The sequence below is a fragment of the Nelumbo lutea genome, chromosome 8, assembly GCF_056320005.1.
Source record: "Nelumbo lutea isolate HS-2025 chromosome 8, American lotus-T2T, whole genome shotgun sequence".
Taxonomy (NCBI): Eukaryota; Viridiplantae; Streptophyta; class Magnoliopsida; order Proteales; family Nelumbonaceae; genus Nelumbo; species Nelumbo lutea.
Window position 1 is genome coordinate 11,061,250 of NC_142691.1, and position 20,262 is coordinate 11,081,511.

General features: G+C 47.5%; 3 protein-coding genes across 5 annotated transcripts; all 3 read right to left on the reverse strand.

The window, feature by feature from the left end:
• Positions 1-447: 447 nt before the first annotated feature.
• Positions 448-13,378, reverse strand: LOC148842695 (receptor-like serine/threonine-protein kinase SD1-6). Of its 2 annotated transcripts, none has more exons than XM_088959692.1 (3): positions 12,926-13,378; positions 1,068-1,218; positions 448-912 (listed from the first exon to the last, which is right to left on the reverse strand). In XM_088959692.1, the coding sequence occupies exons 2-3, from the start codon at positions 1,209-1,211 to the stop codon at positions 589-591; spliced, it is 468 nt and encodes a 155-aa protein (XP_088815818.1). In that variant the 5' UTR covers positions 1,212-1,218; positions 12,926-13,378; the 3' UTR covers positions 448-588. The 2 variants fall into 2 exon arrangements, with proteins under 2 accessions (XP_088815818.1, XP_088815817.1); XM_088959691.1 differs by lacking the exon at positions 12,926-13,378 and adding an exon at positions 1,466-1,883.
• An 8-nt stretch (positions 13,379-13,386) lies between these two features.
• Positions 13,387-15,031, reverse strand: LOC148842696 (G-type lectin S-receptor-like serine/threonine-protein kinase CES101). The gene has a single exon (XM_088959690.1). It carries the CDS (start codon positions 14,632-14,634, stop codon positions 13,408-13,410), a length of 1,227 nt encoding a protein of 408 aa, XP_088815816.1. The 5' UTR covers positions 14,635-15,031; the 3' UTR covers positions 13,387-13,407.
• A 148-nt stretch (positions 15,032-15,179) lies between these two features.
• On the reverse strand, positions 15,180-19,017 carry LOC148842697 (G-type lectin S-receptor-like serine/threonine-protein kinase At1g11330). 2 transcript variants are annotated; one of them, XM_088959688.1, is made up of 7 exons: positions 17,516-19,017; positions 17,105-17,212; positions 16,828-17,009; positions 16,298-16,508; positions 15,940-16,177; positions 15,686-15,836; positions 15,180-15,595 (listed from the first exon to the last, which is right to left on the reverse strand). In XM_088959688.1, the coding sequence occupies exons 1-7, from the start codon at positions 18,219-18,221 to the stop codon at positions 15,290-15,292; spliced, it is 1,902 nt and encodes a 633-aa protein (XP_088815814.1). In that variant the 5' UTR covers positions 18,222-19,017; the 3' UTR covers positions 15,180-15,289. The 2 variants fall into 2 exon arrangements, with proteins under 2 accessions (XP_088815814.1, XP_088815813.1); XM_088959687.1 differs by having other exon boundaries at positions 15,940-16,180.
• Positions 19,018-20,262: the final 1,245 nt, after the last annotated feature.

A 20,262-nucleotide genomic window follows, 5' to 3' on the forward strand; every position in this document is an offset into this window, starting at 1 on the left:
CTGACCCAGCCCGAGAACAGGTCTATTCTCAACACTCGAAATTAGTTACAAAGCATAAATCTATTATGAGATCTCATAAAGGCATGTTGAAATGAAATTAAACATTTTAAAAGCACTTAAATTTGCTCTCACAGAGTGTGCCTTACACCAACCTCACAGTGCATCACAGCCATGAGAACATCATCCCATGATTGATAACATCAGATTACGGGAGATATTTATGCTTTGCTGTTAGGTTGGTGTGAGGTGTGCTCCGTTCCAGTTCCATTTATTTCCAATCCTCTTTACTGTTTGAATTTTAATAAATTCAGATAGGATTTAGGGTTCCGATGAACCTATTTTTATCTATTTATATAAATGACTTATTTTCTATGTTTATGCTGAATATGTACTGAATTTCCAATCAAATTGGATATTTGATTTGAGATCAATGATCAATATGGATTTCAGAATTGATAAAATTGCATCAAAAGGTTAAAAAAAAAGGAAAATACATACATACATATATCATATACATACATAGATGATTGCTTGATATAAGATCACACAAAAATAGTCATTCATTGCAAGTTGAATGAACAATTACTTCTATTGGCCTTGTATGACAGTAATGGTTGCATGGTTAATGGAACAATCTTCCAACTTCCGGTCGCTCTGAGACTGAGAATAATCCACCTGAACCGAGTTATTTGTCTTAAAAAAACCGGGTCGTTTAGGATCAGGCAGAGGTATCATTTCATTACTCAGCATGGAGGCAACATCCGACATTGTGGGTCTATCACTTGGACTCTCTTGTACACACAACAGACCAACATGAATGCATCTGATCAACTGTTCATGTCTGCAACATGAAGAAACCAGAGTGGGATCCACCAGTTTCAGGCTTGCTTCTTCCTTCCACAGCTCCCATGCCTGAAACAATACCAATTCAATTACATTACAATTGTTTGACAAGTATTACTTCTACTCTACAAATTTTGGTTTTGAGACTGAACAGAATGGAATAGTGAAACAGGATTTATGTAGCCAATCCCATATAGTTGAGACAAGGCTTAGATGAAACTTACGCATCCAACAAGGTTAAGAGGGCGATCTGAATGATAAGTGCCGGTGTTCTTCCTCCCGCTCACGATTTCTAGCAGCAAAACTCCAAAGCTATAGACATCAGACTTAACAGAGAAGATTCCATCCATGGCGTACTCAGGGGACATGTAACCACTGCATTCAATCATGCACAAAGCAAACATTTTCAATTAATTCTTAACACCAACAATTCTGTTTGTGTTTGCTTCATCTTCATTCCGCCCAAAAATTTTAGCCATGCCGAAATCTGATATCTTGGGGTTCAACTCATTATCCAATAGAACGTTACTTGCTTTTAAGTCTGTGTATTATTCTGAGCCTAGAATAAATTTGAAACTGTGCAAACCAAACTAAATAAATAAACAGAGGAAGTAGAGAGTACCAAAGAGAAGGAGTCCAAGCTTTTCTTGGGCATGTATTCATAGATCAAAATCTTTTCTTCTCCTTCAATGCAGCAACCCAAAAGCCTAACAAGATTCACATGTTGGAGTTTGGCAATGAGTAGGAGCTCATTTTTGAATTTCTTCATTCCCTGTCTTGAACTTCTTGAAAATCTCTTCACTGCAATTTTTTGCCCCTTTGCTAATTTGCCCTAAAGTAGTGAGGGTAATTATCATGAGTAATGTTGATGAAGGAAGATTTGGCCCGACCTCGCAAATCACGTCACGTGGCAAAAAACAAGTAGTTCGGCACTTAAAACAGCGTATTGAGGGTACAAACGCCAAAGGGAAGAGACCAGCGGTCCGAACTCCCTAGAAAGTGCCTGAACTCCCTGCAAGGAGCCCGAACTCCCTACAAGGTGCCCGAACTCCCTAGAAAGTGCCCGAACTCCCTACTTAGAGCTCGAACTCCCTACAAGGAACCCGAACTCCCTACAAGGTGCCCGAACTCCCCACTTAGTGCTCGAACTCCCTACGAGGAGCCTGAACTCTCCCTTTGGCCCCGAGTCGCACAAAGCAGAGACCCGAACTGGCTCGACCTATGACAGTTCGGGGTCCCCCTTATTCGAACTCAAGACTTCGCCTCACGCACCACTCCAGGCACTTCGCTTCCAAAGCATTGAACTGGACGAACCACGCCGTACCTGACACCGAAGGAGTCCGTATCCAGGGCGGCGCGCCTGACTGACTTGGGATCTGACGCTTGACGGCCGCATTTCAAACGGCCACCTGCCACCGTCACCTGTCACCGCTACCTCCAGTTACAGAGACAGCTCCTACAAAAAGAGCAGTGACGGTTCTGCCCCAGTAGAGGCGATGACGCCCGAACTGGCAGAAGCACGGAAATACTCATTCCCGACCTGACAGGAGTCTAGGAGTGAGTGCACGAGGTGGTTATAAAAGGCTCTCCACCCCCAAAGAGGAGGTATGCAAAATTTGTGCTATCTGGTTTTACCTTGCCTTTGAAGGATTCTAACTTAAGCTTCGGAGCCTTTACACCGGATTCCCCCCGGAGCTTCCTCATCTCCTCCGTTTCAGGTTCTCTGCTACCTAGTTCAGAGGCAAGGTCGTTGACAGCTAAGACCGGCCGGGTTGCGCATCATCAATTGGCGCCGTCTGTGGGAACGCTTCAAAAAAGCCTCCCTCCAAACTCTCATACCCCCTTTTCTTCTTCAAAAAACCCAACACTCATGGCCTCTTCCAGCAATGCCGGACGTGGCACAGAGACAAACACCACCGGGGAACAACTTCAAGTTCCCGTGGTGTGCGTTGGACAGTTCACCATCCCCCTTTCGGTGGATGGAATCCCCAGTTTGAATGCGCCACAAGCAGTGGCGCCCGTAAACCTTCATGCCACAAGCATCCCCTTTCCTCCCCCTATTGAGACAACCTTTACTGAATCGACTGCCGTCCCCTTGGCAGCCAGCCAAAACCGGTTGGACGACCTGATGCAGTGCATGCGGGCGATGCAAGCCCAAATGCAACAGTTCCAGCAACACCAGCTTCACCAGCACCAAGTGCTGCACAACATCTCTCAGTATCACTATCAACAACAGTTCCCCCAACTGCCACTGAACCAACCACTACTTCCACCTCGCCACCCTGCTCCGAGGCCGGCCAAGGCCTCCCCGCAGGATGGACGCCCCCACCAAGGAAAGGCCTCTAGGCCCCAGAACCTCCCTAATAGCCAGGCCTTGTCCCCAGGCCGAAGAGAGAAAAAAATCATCCCTGCCTCATAGCTCGCAGGCGGGTCGGGAACCTCGCCCACGAGATCGGCACCTCGGCGCTCCAAGCTCGAGTTCCCACTCATAGAAAACCGATTCGGCGCACTGACAGCAGTAGACTACCAGCATTCCGGGCCCATCGAGCTTGGCAACACGGAGGCCAGCAGCGCTAGTACAAGGCCCACTCAACAGCGAAGGCGCCGGCGAAGTCGCCGAACCGCCACCCGTGTCCTGTCAGAGCTCAGAGGCAAAGAAGAGACGAGCTTGGACGAGGTAGGAGTTGCCCCGATTCTCTCAGTTCCTTCCCCCCTCGCATCATAACTCCTGGCGGTCCCCTTGCCCAGAGATTTCAAGCTCCCACCTCTGGACAAGCATGACGGGTCCTTCGACCCCAACGACCACGTTGACACTTTTCTAGTCCCAAATGCACATCGCCAGGGCCAACGAATCGTGCATGTGTGTGGCCTTCACCACCACCCTCAGGGGGGTAGTGCAGGTCGTCACCGCACACTTTGTCACCAGCAAACAGTGCCCCAGAACAGAGGAAAGCATCTTCGGAGTAGTCCAAAGGGAAGGAGAATCCATACGGGGCTACATCAAGCGATTCAATGAAGCATGCTTGCAGATACCGTGGTTGGACCCCGCGGTGCAGCTCGCGGCGGCAAAAAGAGGGGTAACGCATAAAGAATTCAAATGGCACATGGTAGCTAACCAGCCTGCAACCGTGGCCGAATTCCTCAAGCTCGTGGACAAGTTCATGAGGATAGAGGAAGAAATCAACCAACGAACCAAGGGCGGGAACGAGAAAAAAAAGAGGGAAGGCGAGCCCTCCAACCCAGTCGACAGGAAAAACCTGGCCCGAGAGCCAAAGCCGAACCAGTTGTTCCGAGCTCCCCTAGCAGTTTGGACGGATTACACGCCATTGAACACAAGGCGGACCGAGATTTTAATGACGATCAAGGACGCCCCATATGTGAAGTGGCCACCTCGCCTAAAGGGAAATCCGAACGAAAGAAATAAGAATTTGTATTGTAGTTTCCATAGAGACCATGGTCATAGCACCGAGCAGTGTAATAATCTCCGAGACGAGATAGAGGGGCTCATCCATCGCGGATACTTGAGAAACTTTGTACGGCACAACAATAATAGCAATAAGGCAGGTTGGCCAGGGGAACACGAAAAGGATGCCCCTGAATCTAGCAGTAGACCTATCGAACCATTGCAGCGACAACCTCCGGAAGAGAGGCCAGTTCGGGGAACCATCCATGTAATTGTGGGGGGTTCGGTGGCAGCAAGGTGTACCTCGGTAGCAGCCCGGACTTCAGTTCGCGAAGCGGCCCTCGAGGAACAGAACCCCGCAAAGAGACCAAAGACCGAAGAACCAATCTTCTTCACGGAGGACGACGCGTGAGGGGTCCACTACCCCCACGATGATGCGCTTGTCATTAAACTAAGGATCATCGACTTCGAGGTTAGACGCGTACTCGTAGATTCGGGCAGCTCGGCGGACATCCTCTTTAAATTAGCATTTGACCAACTATAGTTACAGAGGAGCGAACTAAAGCCCGCAAACACTCCCCTGGTGGGTTTCAGCGGAGAGGAAGTCAAGCCCCTCGGAAAAATAACAGTACCTATGGAAGTCGGCACATGGCTTTGTGCGGTCAGACTCAACCATGATTTCCTGGTGGTCGCGACCCCCTCCCCATACAATGCCATAATAGGGCGGCCGATCATGCATATCCTACGGGCGGTGGTCTCCACCTACTATTCGACCATGAAGTTCCCTACGGACTTCGGTGTGGGGGTAGTGCGGGGCGACCAACTCGAGTCCCGCAAGTGTTATGTTGCCGCCCTGAAGGGAAAAACCAAGGCAGCCGATGACCTCGAACTAGAGCGGCCTGCGGAGCAAGGCGAGGAACGAGCTTCATCCACAGAGGAAACAGTCGCAATCTCGACTTCGGCTACGGACCCAGCTCGCACACTCCAGATCGGTGCTTCCGTCGAGGAGCCCCTACGAACCGAACTGGTGAGTTTTTTACTTCAAAATTTAGATATTTTTTGCATGGTTTGCAGCCGATATGCCCAGTATTAACCCTGACCTTATAACTCACAAACTTAACACTGACCCTGTAGTCAGACTCGTTAGACAGAAGAAACACAACTTAGCCCCAGAATGCTGGAGGGCGGTCGGCGAGGAGGTCGAGAAGCTCATCGCAGTAGACTTCATAAGGGAAGTCCATTACCCGAGCTGGGTGGCCAACCCTGTGCTGGTAAAAAAGGCAAACGGCAAGTGGCGCATGTGCGTCGACTACACTGACCTGAACCGAGCTTGCTCGAAAGATTGCTTCCCCCTCCCCAGAATTGACCGTCTAGTGGATGCAACCTTGGGACATGAGTTGCTAAGATTCCTGGACGCCTACTTAGGCTACAACCAAATCCGGATGGACCAGTCCGATGAGGAAAAAATTAGCTTCATAATCGAGTTCGGCTTGTACTGTTACAAGGTCATGCCCTTCGGATTAAAAAATGCCAGGGCGACCTTCCAAAGACTTGTAAATATGCTGTTTCGGCCCCTGATTGGCACGAAGATAGAGTGTTATGTAGACGACATGGTCGTCAAGACAGAGTTTTCACAAGAATTAATACAAGACTTAGATTCGGCCTTCTAAATCCTACGTCAGTTTAGCATGAAATTGAACCCTAACAAATGTGTCTTTGGCGTCACCTCGGGCAAATTCCTAGGCTACATTGTCAATCGACGCAGTATTGAGGCCAACCCGGACAAAATAAAAGCCATCCTAGATATGAGACCACCGCGGAAAGTAAAAGAAGTTCAGAGGCTAAACGGCCGCATAGCCGCTCTGAGCCGCTTCATGTCTAAATCAGCAGACCGCTGCCTACCTTTCTTCAAAGTAATCAAGGCAAAGGGTTCGAGTGGACCCAAGACTGCCAGCTCGCGTTTGACGAGCTAAAAGGTTACCTCGCCAGTGTGCCAACCTTAGCCCGGCCCGAGGAGGGCGAGGTCTTAGAACTGTACCTCTCGGCAAGCGACAAGGTGGTCAGTTTGGTACTAATAAAAGAAACAAACCGGGTCCAGCGACCCATATACTATGTTAGTAAAATTTTGCAGGGAGCAAAGATAAGGTACCCGCAAATAGAAAAGCTAGCGTACGCACTGGTGATAGCAGCTCGTAAACTCCGCCCGTAATTCCAAGCTCACACCGTCATCGTCCTAACCGACAAACCTCTGAGACAAGTTTTACTCAAACCCGAGGTTTTCGGTCGACTGACGAAATGGGCCATCGAACTCAGCGAGTACGACCTCCAGTACAAGCCAAGAACTGCTATTAAGGCCCAAGCTTTGGCAGACTTTATCACTGAATGCACGTTTAGCCTCGAAGCCCCTAAGCCGGTCGAGCCCAAGATCCCCAGCTCGGGCGAGCTCGGAGCTCCCAAGCCAATAGAGTCTGAACCCCGTGAAGTAGTAGCCAGTATAGCATCTCTCCTGGTTAGACCAAACGCGAACTGGGATGAGGAGCCCTGGATCCTTCACGTAGATGTCTCCTCGAACCAGCAGGGCAGCAGGGCTGGAATAGTGCTGCGCGGCCCGAACGGAACAAAGTTGGAATATGCACTACGCTTTGAGTTCGCGGCATCCAACAACGAGGCGGAGTACGAGGCATTGATAGCCGGGCTGAACCTAGCGCACAAGGTCGGAGCGAAGCACGTAGTTGTCTGCAGTGATTCCCAGCTCGTGGTCAACCAAGTTACAGGAGAGTACGAAGCACACGACCTCACTATGATTGCATACTTGGCAAAAGTAAAGGAGGCCCTGCTCAACTTCCAGTCACACTTCATCAAGCAAATCCCGAGGTCAGATAACACTGAGGCCGATGCCCTGTCCCGACTAGCCAGCACGAGCCACAATGCCATGAGAACCGTGTACATAGAGGACTTACCTCGGCCCAGCATTCTCGGTGGGGCAGAAGAGGTCGCTCCTGTCTCTGAAGCAGAGTCGAGCTGGATCAACCCACTCGCGAGCTTCCTGCTAGACGGAACCCCCCCTGCGGACCGCAATGCAGCCAAGAGGGTGCAGCGCCAGGCAGTCAAATACGCCATAATAGACGAACGGTTGTACCGACGATCCTACACACTCCTCTACATGCGATGCTTGCGCCCTGCCGAAGCCGAGCTCGTACTCTGCGATACTCATGAAGGCTTGTGCGGCGGACACTTGGGGGGCAGAGCCCTCGCTCAAAAAGCACTTCGACAAGGATACTACTGGCCAACGATGAAGACAGAGGCCGTCGAGCTCGTTAGAAAATGCAACAAGTGTCAGAAGCATGCCAATATCCACCATCAGCCTGCTGCCGACCTCAAGTTACACACCAACCTCGACCTACTGGACGAGGTGAGAGACCTCACGCCCATCCGAACTGCAGCCTACCAGCAAAAGGTAGCTCGGTACTATAACGTGCGAGTAAAAAAGAGGAACTTCCGCATCGGCGACCTGTTCTCCGTAAGGTCATGGTACCCGAACCCAGCGTAGGAAAACTCGGACCAAATTGGGAAGGACCCTACCGAGTAAAGAAAGCACTCGGGGGGGCATACGAGCTCGAAACCCTAGAGGGAAAACAAGTACCCCGAGCATGGAACATTGTCAACCTAAGGCGATACTACCTATAGACCGCCAAGCAAAGTGGATAAAATCACCACCAAAGCCTATGGGCTAGGATGCCGAGCTAATGAAGGAATCTCGGCACAAGCAAGCAAAGAAAACAGGCCGTGCGAGTGCGGTAACTTGGGCAGAAAACAGACCGGACGTACGGTCAATTCGGCAAATACGTTTAGTTTGGCAAATATGCTCCGTTCGGGAGAAAGAATAACCAGCACTTAAACAAGTCATTCCATTCCAAAAGTAGGGTAGTACAAAAAAAAAGATTTACAAGCCAGGAGCTATTTCTTCATCATCAGAAGGCACTTCAACAAAACCCGAAGGCCCCGCCTCACCCTCGGAGTCTGGCTCGGCGTCAGTAGCATTAGCCATCTCCTGAGTTATGCGCGAAGTGGATATGGCGCTAACATCGAGCTCGGGGTACGTATTCCGGATCATCCACCGGCTTTGTTTAAAACCCCTCCTATATGAATCCACCATCAGATCATCAAAACCCGGCGAAGCGATGTACTCATCGACGACCTTCTTCTTGGCATCTTCAATACCTTGAGAAAAGATTTGCGTCCTCTCCCTGATGTCCTCCTGAAGATACTCGACCTGATGCTGCAGATCCAGCCTCAAGTCCGTCATGTGCTTCACCACCACTCCCATGGCCTCGACATCTCTCTGAGACCTCGCCTGCCTGATCCGGGAAAAACGAGCAGTCAGCAACACAAGCAGCCTCCTCGGCAGCACAACGAGCCTCTTCGGCAGCTCGCGCCTGCCTCGAGCTCCTCTCCACCTGAGCCTCCAAGGCGTGAATATAAGAATTCACCTACCAAAAGAGATCGAATGATCAAAAGAACCAACAAAACAAAAGCCAAAGAGCTCTAAAAAAGGAGAACACTTACCACCATGGCATGAGTAACGACACGACAGGCCACTTGATGCAGAGGGAGATCAGTCCACGCCGCAACCTCCTCGGGGAAGATATCCTCTTTACTCTTTTGAAGAGCATGGGTCAGCGTCAACACACTCCTGAAATCCCCCGGGGCCCCCAAGCCCGAGGGCCCAGCTCGCATATGAGCATACCCGAAGTAAGCAGGAGCACCAAAGTATGTAGGAGCCCCTGTGTATGTAGTCTTAGCATAAGGGCCCCGTGCCGGCTACAGCATCGGAGGGACCATCTCGGGCTCCTTGGGCGGATCTTCTGGCTGGTAGCCCGGCACCTCGGGCTTCGCATCCTAAGGCATCTCGGCGCGAGTTCGCTTGGCAACACGCTTTCTCCTCTTCATACCTTGAAACAATTGCCCACCCCGGGTCCCTCGTGAATCCATCACACCTGCGAAAAGAAGTTCGCTATCAGTAAAAAGCAAGAAAGACAACAAGATAAGAGTCTCTAAGTGAAGAACCTACCCGAGCTCAGGTCGGCCGCAATGAGCTTGGCCTCCGTCAGATACTGTTGACACTTCAGCCCAAGCCGCGCCCATTGCCGGAGTCCCTTCGCCGTCTCCTTGTCAAGCGTAACCCCAGACTCAGGAGCGGTCATTCCCCACCCGGTTTGAAAAGGCCACCCCAGCACACTTCGCACCCCGAAATAGTCCCGCTTCCATGCTGGGACCTTGTTGGGGAGCTCGTGTAAAAGCTTAAAGCCCGGGCGAGGAGACAGGTAGTAAGCCCGCTTGCGCCCGGGGAGAGGACCCGCTTACTTCTTAAGCATCAAGATTGAAGAAAAAATCTTCAAGTCCAATGGAAAGCTCTCGTCGCAGAAAAATGAGATTGTCCCCACCAAGTTTCGAATGGAATTCGGGTGAAGCTGGCCGACCGTCACGCCGAAGTGGTTCAAGACTTTGACAAAGAGGGGGTGGAAAGGCAATCACAGCCCCACGGAGAGCTGCTCCCGGAATATCACGATCTCATCAGGACCGTGTTCCCAAGGAAAGCCACCCGTAGGTATGAAATAAGCATATTCCCCGGGCAAGTTATAATAAGTAATGAGGGATTGGAGCCCCTCGGGCATCATGGTCGAAGGGCCGAACTTGTCTAACATCCGACCCCGGCGAGAGGTGGACGCCAAACTACCCGAAGCCCCATGGCCTACAAGCTCGAACTCTTCCTCGAGCTCTACCTCCGGCTCGCTAGGGCTATCGGGGGATGCAACTTGGTTCGTAGAACCTGCATTAGACCCACTGAAAGGACTATTTGAGCCATCCGAGCTAGACATTGGGAGTGATGAGATCCAGGAAAGTACTCACCCGGACAAAAGCTGTAGACCACAGGAGCTCGGACGAACGGAAGACCTTGAGCGCGAACTGAAAAAAAACCTGGACATGAACTGGATGCGAGCTGAAACTCAGACGCGAGCTCGAGAGAAATACAGAAGTGACAACAACTGGGGTCCCCCCCCCCCCCCCCCCGCTATTTATGCTCATAGTGACCGAAAGGCAACGGCTTAGATCAAAGCCAATCTGACGACCTACGACTGCACTGACCGCACGTCTCCCAAGACTGAGACGTGATTGGTGCACGTCTTTCTGAAATTGACAACGCCGACGCACATCTTTTCGAAACTGACGGAACGCCAGCGCACGTCTCCTTAGAAAAAACGATAGCGACACGTCTTTTTCAAATTTGAAAAAACGCCCGCTATCGCGCCCCCAAGTGGCACGCTTTTTTGAAAATTTGAAACGACGCACGCGCCGCCACATCTACTAGCATTTAGACAGGCCGATGCGCTTCCCGCATAAATAGACGCTCGAAGAAGCCCAAGAAACCCTGACAACGCACCTCGTGCCAGGGCAACCAAGATTCAAAGTGCATGACAAATCTACTTGACACCTTGTGAACTCCTCGCGGCAGGGCAAGACCCTTAGCACGAGGAGTGGGGGGCAATTGATGAAGGAAGATTTGGCCCGACCTCGCAAATCACATCACGTGGCAAAAAACAAGTAGCTCGACACTTAAAACAACGTACCGAGGGTACAAATGCCAAAGGGAAGAGACCAGCGGTCCGAACTCCCTAGAAAGTGCCCAAACTCCCTACTTAGAGCCCAAACTCCCTGCAAGGTGCCCGAACTCCCTAGAAAGTGCCCGAACTCCCTACAAGGAACCTGAACTCCCTGCAAGGTGCCCGAACTCCCCACTTAGTGCTCAAACTCCCTACGAAGAGCCCGAACTCTCCCTTTGGCCCCAAGTCGCACAAAGCAGAGACCCGAACTGGCTCGTCCTATGAAAGTTCGGGGCCCCCCTTATCCGAACTCAAGACTTCGCCTCACGCACCGCTCCAGGCACTTCCCTTCCGGAGCATTGAACTGGACGAACCACGCCGTACCTGACACCGAAGGAGTCCGTATCCAGGGGTGGCACACCTGACTGACTTGGGATCTGACGCTTGATGGCCGCATTTCAAACGGCCACCTGCCACCGTCACCTATCACCTCTACCTCCAATTATAGAGACGGCTCCGACAAAAAGAGCAGTGACGGTTCTTCCCCAGCAGAGGCGATGATGCCCGAATTGGTAGAAGCACGAAAATACTCATTCCTGACCTGACAGGAGTCTAGGAGAATGAGTAGCTGTCAATGACCTTTCCTTTGAACTGGGTAGCAGAGAACCTAAAACGGAGGAGATGAGGAAGTTTCGGGGGGGACCCAGTGTAAAGGCTCCGAAGCTTAAGTTAGAATCCTTCAACGGCAAGGTAAAACCAGATAGCACAAAGTTTGCATACCTCCTCTTTGGGGGTGGAGAGCCTTTTATAACCACCTCGTGCACTCACTCCTAGACTCCTGTCAGGTCGGGAATGAGTATTTTCGTGCTTCTGCCAGTTCGGGCGTCATCGCCTTTGCTGGGGCAGAACCGTCACTGCTCTTTTTGTCGGAGCTGTCTCTGTAACTGGAGGTAGCGGTGACAGGTGACGGTGGCAGGTGGCCGTTTGAAATGCGGCCGTCAAGCGTCAGATCCCAAGTCAGTCAGGTGAGCCGCCCCTGGATACGAACTCCTTCGGTGTCAGGTACGGTGTGGTTCGTCCAATTCAATTCTCTGGAAGCGAAGTGCCTGGAGCGGTGCGTGAGGTGAAGTCTTGAGTTCGGATAAGGGGGGGCCCGAACTGTCATAGGACGAGCCAGTTCGGGTCTCTGCTTTGTGCGACTCGGGCCCAAAGGGAGAGTTCGGGCTCATCGTAGGGAGTTCGAGCACTAAGTGGGGCGTTCGGGCACCTTGCAGGGAGTTCGGGTTCCTTTTAGGGAGTTCAAGCTCTAAGTAGGGAGTTTGGGCACTTTCTAGGGAGTTCGGACCGCTGGTCTCTTCCCTTTGGCATTTGTACCCTCGGTACGCTGTTTTAAGTGTCGAGCTACTTGTTTTTTGCCACGTAACATGATTTGCGAGATCGGGTCAAATCTTCCTTCATCAAATGTCAACATTAAAATTTCTGGGCTTGGGTCTAAGTTGTGTTCAAGCCCAGAATCAGCCCCTGCCCGGCCTATGATTCCTCATAATTTGGTTTAAAATATGTGACCATGAGTAAATCACCAGTTATTTTAATTTAGAAGGTGAAGATGGGTTTTGATTTTTGAACATAGGTGTGTCCTTCCCTTTGAACCATCTGATTAAACCGGTGATCTGGTGATGTGATATAGGTACAATTGTGGTTTGGATTAACCTCTAACCGATGATATTACAAAAGCCTACATGGATAGTTGAACTGCTAGCCTGCCTGACATGTTTAACAGATAATAATGTCAAATGTTGACCCATTGATCCAAAAGGTTGAACCATTGACATACAAGAAAAGTGGTTCAGCCTTTGGGCCGGATTTTAAAACATTGATAATCTCCTTGGTTGGAGAATACTACAAGCCCCTTTAGTCTGAAAGCATCTTAGTGACTAGTTTGAGAGTTTAAAATCTCTTGCACTCTTTTCTGACACTTTTTGAGTATGCATGCAAGTATGAGAGTTTGAGTCTCAAAGCATCTTAGTAACTAGAAGTGCAGGAGGCCGGACTGAGTTTTAGGACTACAGGAGCTTACCTTGTAAACAGGTCCAAATCCGCCCTGACCAAGCTTATTTTCTGATGAAAAGTTGTCTGTGGCGACTACGATGCTGGATAGACTGAATAGCTTTAATTCATGATCTTCCTTCCCATCTTCAACTTCAAGTAATAATATCTCTTGGTTTGTTTCATTTTGTTCTGCTGAATACGGAGAAAAATAAGATCTTGCTTGTCTTTTGACTAACACGGACCTTCTTCTTTTCAACTTTTAGATCGACTGTAAGAGGTTACCTCTTGATCTGAGACTTCTCCTCTTCAAGCAGTAAAAGATGCCCAAACCCAACAGAGGCATCAGTACGCCGACTACTATGGCAACGGTGTACAACCACCATCGCCTATCTTTTGATTCTTTTTCTGCATTGGAAATCAATTACTTCCTACAACCAAATTGTTGAAAATTGAAATAATGGATGATTCATAGAGTTACTTGGAGCTTACTGTTGGCTGTCAATTGTTGATCTAGAAACGAACCCAGAATATAGATAGGAATAGGATCCCAGGAGGATGATTCCCGAAAAGTAAAATCTCTGTTCCAAAGCTGGCATCCCGTCTCTTCGGCATAATAAGTTTGTAAGCTATACAAGAACAATTGCTCCAGCACATGTCTGCACAGTCTCTGAGTCTTAAGCTCGCATTCAAGGACGTGTAGAAAGAACCAGGTCCATCCATATACCCCTGTTTGGAATAGAACAACTCTCCTCTCCTGCACCCTGGTACCTTCTGCTCCACACACCCTTTCTTGTTTTCTCTGGAGTAGTTGTAGGGCAGATGGGTTGGACACAGAATGCTGAAACTATCATACGTGTCGTCGTTCCAGTTGTAGAATTTATATTGCCTGAAGTTTCCTTCAGAATCCAGCACCCAAAACGACGGAGGAAAAGAATTTTGCTTTAGGGAGTAAGTGAAGTATCTCTCGTCTTCACTCCAGACGTAGCTGAAATTGTATGTGACATTGTCGGATGTCAACTCAGGGACGCTCTTTAAGCTTCGGCCATCCCACACTCCGCTTTTCCAGTAAACATCCCGTCGACGCCAGGCCAACAACTGGTTAGTACCCATTGGGTCCCCGCCCAGAGAGAAATCCCCCGACGAGAGGTCTTCATTGGCCAGCCAAGAAGTTAGACTCCAGTTATGGCCGGTCTTCGAGTTGAAGCCCAGTTTCATCCCGGGCAGAAGCGTGTTCGTGGGATAATCGAAGCTCTGCCACAATACCCGTGTTGCAGTTCCATTAGAATCGACCTCCCTCAGAACAAAATTTCCCGAGTCCAATAGAGTAGCTGTCACGTTACCGGCGGTCTGTTTGGAATATAACATAATAGCATTGCCTCCACTGTGTGTGATTTTCAATTTTCCGTTGCCGTCGATCGTAAGAAGACCGGAGGAATCGACAATTGGGGTATTTCGATTGCCAACCGTGACAACGGTCGCATCTCGAGCTTTGTTATAGAAAATACCCAGGTAGCGGTTCCTTAAAGCGCCCGGGCTGAAAAATCCCAGTCTGAAAATTCCACCTGCAGACTCCAAGTGTTCCCAGTCCTGAACCCCTTCACCCTCTGTTATTATTGTGTCCCTTGTTGCTGCAACTGCGTCATGGGATGTTCTTAGAGCAAAAACGAGTGAAAAGACGAGAAGGGAAATTTTGAATTTCCCATAGGTGCTGCTGCTTCTCTTGGTGAGGAGAGACATCGATAATCTATCAATCAACACACAGCAGCGACCAGCAGAGGAACTGATAAATTAACGTGAGGGGAGTTTGTCTTCTGGTCATTGCTCGGGTCCACTTGCAATTTGCAAAAGAATTTGAAAATGGGCAGATCATGATTGACTTGGACCGACGATGAGAGAAAATCCTGCCTTTTTCTTTCATGGCTTTACTAAAATGAAAGATGAAGGTTCCAAGCAGATGATTGACTTGGACCGATGACGAGAGAGAGAGAGAGAGAGACAGATAGACTGAGCGCTGAACTCTGTTCATCGACAATGTCGGCTTGCGTGGAATGGATAGCTTGATCACGACTGTTATCTACTTACCTACATAGTAGCTGGTTGAATAAATGATCTTTGACCTGTTACGGCCGGCGAGGGCCCTCACTATGTGGTGCGAAAACTGGGTTTGAATTTGAGGCAAAATCTATCCTTTATTAGGTTGGAGTGTAGATGATTGAAGAGAGAAAACGTCATACGAAGATCATCAGCAATTATCAATTGAGCTTTAGTTAACACGAAAAAGCTTTAACAAACAGAATCACCATCTATTATTCACAATTGCCATCAAATTTCCAATAATACAATCATCATACAATTGAAATAAGGAAGTGCTGCCAAGAGCCAACAAGAACTTCTATCGGCCTTCCATCACAGTAATAGTTGCGTGGTTAATGGAAACACCTTCCAAATTCCTGCTATGTGAATCCACTGGAGCCAGACTTCTATCTGAAAATCCGGGTTGATTAGGCTCAGGCAGAGGCATCATTTGATTAGTTAGCATAGACACAACAACGGACATTGTGGGTCTGTCACCTGGGCTTTCTTGAACACACAAGAGACCCACATGAATGCATCTTAGAAATTCATTTCTGCAACATGAAGGATCCAATGTGGGATCTATTAGCTTTAGGGCAGCATCTTCTTTCCGAAACTCCCATGCCTGAAACAATTCAATTCACTTGTAGTATCAGAAAAGCTCAGTTCCTGGCTAGCTATTTGTAATGTAGGCTTATTTAAGCATACAACTTACATAACCAACAAGGTTAAGTGGGCGATCGGAAAGATAAGAAGCTGTGTTCTTCTTGCTGCTGATGATTTCCAGCAGCAGAACTCCAAAGCTATAGACATCAGACTTAACTGAGAAGATTCCCTCCATGGCGTATTCAGGGGCCATGTAACCACTGGATCCAATTATCAGGAAAACAATTTTGATTTTTGAGAGACAAACAACAAAAATGGAATCCATGAAAATATACTTGTTTAGAGTGGTTGTTGTTTACTTACTAGGTCCCAACAACTCTGTTTGTGTTTGCTTCACTTTCATTTCGCCCAAAAATCCTAGCCATGCCAAAGTCTGAAATTTTGGGGTTTAACTGATTGTCCAACAAAATGTTGCTTGCTTTTAAATCTCGATGTATTACTCTCAGTCTAGAAAATTTGTGAAGATAAAGAAGCCCATGAGCAATTCCCTCAATGATGTGGCGACGTTTCTTCCAATCTAACAACTCCTTTTTAACAGGACCTGCTTCTCAGGTAAAAAAAGAAAATAAAAAATTGGGTATTTAGTTTACTAACTTGTGAATGAAAGAAGTAGATGATATTTAAAAGTATGCAAAACCAGAGCAATTAGATCATCAAGTACCAAAGATGTAGGAGTCCAAGCTCTTCTTGGGCATATATTCATAGATTAACATTTTTTCTTCTCCTTCAATGCAGCAACCCAAAAGCTTAACCAGGTTCACATGTTGGAGTTTGACAATAAGTGCGAGCTCAGTTTTGAATTCCTCTACTCCTTGCCCTGAACTTCTCGAAAGCCTTTTAACTGCAATCTCTTGCCCTTCTAATAACTTACCCTGAAGTAATGAGAATATGTTTTAGAATTTAGAGTGCAGCTTGGCTTTGGTTCCAGCAGATTTGGAAATGTGATCAAAAGTAAGTATCTGCAACTACTTGTCCGGCTCTACTGGACCAAATTTAATTAATAGGAACTCTCTCAGCACTAAGGCTTTGAAATTGAATTAGAATGTGAAGATGGCTTTTAATTTGATACAGGGTTTGTGGTATAGACAAGCTTTAACAGCTTATCTAGTAGCCATTTGACATTTCCATGGAAAAACCGGCTTTACTGATGAAAAAGATGTACATCTTAGATTGAGAACAAGAGAAGCTTACCCTGTAAACAGGCCCAAATCCACCCTGGCCAAGTTTATTTGCTGATGAAAAGTTATTTATGGCCAGTATGATGCTGGCTAAACTGAACAATTTCAAGTCCTGATCCTTCTTCCCATCCTCAGAAGTTGTGACATTAGTTCCCAGTTCAAGCAGTAGCTTCTGTTGGCTTCTTTCTTTTTCTTCTGTTGGATACATAGAAGCAATAAAATTGATATTATCATCTTTTCTGTGAGAAATTTCCAATTAATCTTTACTTAGATTGAGTTTGAGCTCTTACCTTTTGATTTGATTCTTCTCCTGCGCATGCAACAGAAGATGCCTAGGAGAATTATTACTGTAGCAACCACTGCTGCAGCAGTGCACCATATCCATCGCTTATTTTTTCCTGCAATGGAGATCATTTAGCATTTATCTGTTCATCTCATGCCAACAGTACAATTTTAATTTCTAAATCATTTATACGTTGTATTGGTCAGGTTTATAGAAAAACGGTGATCCAGTGCTGAAGGAGATGATGGAATCATTCGCAGGCCCATTTGTAGAAAAACAAAATCATTTCCCTTTCCACCAGAGAATTTGCAGTTCTTGATCTGAATTTCGACCCGAACTAATCCAATTTCAGTCTTCAATTAATTGTTCAATAAAAAAAGGAAAGATTCGAAAACTAAGAAATAGTTAAACAGCTTACCGGTGGAACGAAGAAGGAAGATTTGATCATTGTAATTCGAAGATTCCCGGAATGTAGAGCCACTGCTCCAAAGCTGGCATCCCGTCGCGTTATCATACAAAGTGGCATAAGCGATACAAGAACAATTGCTCCAGCACATCTTGTCGCAATCATCGATTCTGAGACTCGCATTTTCCACGAACCGGTAGGGAGGAGAAACACCCACATATCGAACTTCGAGATGGAACCACTGGTCGCCTCTCCGGCACTCCGGTGCGTTCTGTTCCGCCAAACACCCTTTCTTGTTTTCCTCAAAGGTGGGGAAAGGAGAATGCGATATCGGACAGATTATCGAGGAACTCTGATACGTCACTCCCCAGTCGTAGAACTTAAATTGATAGATGTACCCGTCGTAATTCAGCACCCAAAAGGAAGGGGGAGAAGAATTTCGCTTCGGGATATAAGTGAAGTACCTCTCGTCTTCAGTCGAGACAAAGCTGAAATTATACCTAACATCGTCTGATGTCAGCTTAGGGACGCTCTTGAAGCCTCGGCCATCCCACACCCCACTGTTCCAGTAAGCATCCCGTCGATACCAGGCCAATAACTGGCTCTTACCAGTTGGGTCCAAGCCCAGAGAGAAAGCTCCCGGAGATGGGTCGTCGCCGGTCAGCCAAGAAGTGAGAGTCCAGCTTTGGCCGGTCTTGGAGTTGAATCCCAGTTTCATCCTGGGCAGGAGCGAGCTGGAGGGTTAATCGAAGCTCTGCCACACCACACGCTTCGCATTTCCATTAGGATTGACTTCTCGTAGAACGAAATTGCCGGAGTCGAGTAAGGTAGCTGTCACGTTACTAGTCGTTTGGTTGGAACATAGGATGATAGGATTCCCCCCACGGCTTGTGATTTTCAATATTCCATCGCCGTCGATGGTAAGAGCACCGGAGCTATCGCCGATTGGGGTATCTCGGTTGGCAACCCAGACCACGGTTACGTCTCCTTGATATTTATTGTATGAAATACCCAGATAACGGTTCTTGGAAGCGTCCGGGCTGAAGATACGAGTACACAGATGAATGAGAAAACGAGAAGGGAGAATGGTGCATGGACGATGCTTCTCTTGTTAGTAGCCATTTTTTTTCTTTTTCCCGGCAATCAGTTGAAGAATTAGCACGCAAGAAAAAACGACGCTCCAAAGGGGATGGAGCTGGTAAACTGATTAAAGCCAACGGCGTGAGAACTGAGGACTGGAGTTTCTCGGTCTCTCACGGTGTGCTGCAGGTACCTTTAAAAGTCGAAAGATGGCAACGAATCGATTTGATTTTCTTCCTCCCCGAACCCCGTGAAGGCATGATTGAATCCCAACTCCGAAGCCTCCGCGGCAACCAGACAGAGACATTTCCGACGAACCAATTGACACCTTTAAATGGATTTGAATCTGGGAGTTAATTTCAGCTGAAAGGGACTGAAAATCGGCTTGTTTGGCCGGATAAGGTAAGGCCATGTCTTTAGAGTATAGAGTCTAGACTTTTTTGCTGCATAACAAACATGTCATTGTGTTGACCATTTAACTTTCATCGCTTTCCGATTAGAAAACTGTAAACTGCTATTAGTGAAAGGGCGTCAAGTTTAACAATAGTGAAAAAAAAAAGAGCGTCAACTTTCAACACCTGGAGCTGGGACTGGGAGGAAGATAAAGATTGTAAAAACAGCGGGACTCGTGTACAAGCTCAGAACTCAGAAGTCAGAACAGAACCAGGGATTGACAGGATTGAGCATTCTAAACAAACCCGATTTCGATATCAGAATTTTGACCCGCTCCATATTTGGATAAAATCGAATTTTAGGGGTTGCTTTCAGATCGGACTTGGATCGGAATACAATACTCAACCGTCAATCAAATATGAATATACCTATATCCGGTTCAGTTCCACCCATTTGCAGCCCAACCTTGATCTTTGACAGCCCAAGACTCCAAAACCAAATTCTCCACCAAAGAAAATCATTTTATGGGATAGAGCAGGGTTCATTTATTGAGTTCGGAGCAGAAGTGATGATGCGCGATCTGATGTTGAAAGGAATTTCCCTTCAAACTCCACTTTCTCAAAAGTAATAAAATAGTTTATAATTAATAAAAAATAAAATATGTAAAAGTTAATAAAAATTAAAATATTTAATAATTACTACAAATAAAAAATATAAAGAATTTAAAATTTTAAAATGAATTATTAAAAATTAAAATAATATTCAATATCACAAATAAATTCCATGAAGCAATTAACAATATTTAATAATTAGCAATGGAGTGGAGATGGAGCAACTGCTTTGGCGATAATGGCGGGGAGTGGAGAAGAGATAGAGAGATCAACTGAGAGAGAGGGAAGAATGGGATTTGTGAGATTGAACCATTCGGTTCATAGTCTATCGGATTATCTGTGGTGTGATCTGCTGGTCTTTGTGACCTCTGAAGCACTTTAAGGTTTCTTATTTTGAGGAAATGGGGGATGTTTTCGTGGTTGGAAAGATTAGCGTCGACATGTTGGCGCCTAGTCCGGCGATATGCTCGTATGAGCAAAGATGATGAAGACAGAACCGACAACACGCTTCTTTGGTGTAGAGACCTTGACAGAACCGACGGCGCGCTTCTTCGATCCGAGCAAGGACGATGAGGACGGAACTGACGACACGTTTCACAGTGGTCCTGAAGCTTCCCGTTTCTAAGAGAAACAGTATAACTTGCAAAGTTTGGATGAGATTTGAGAGGAAGAAGA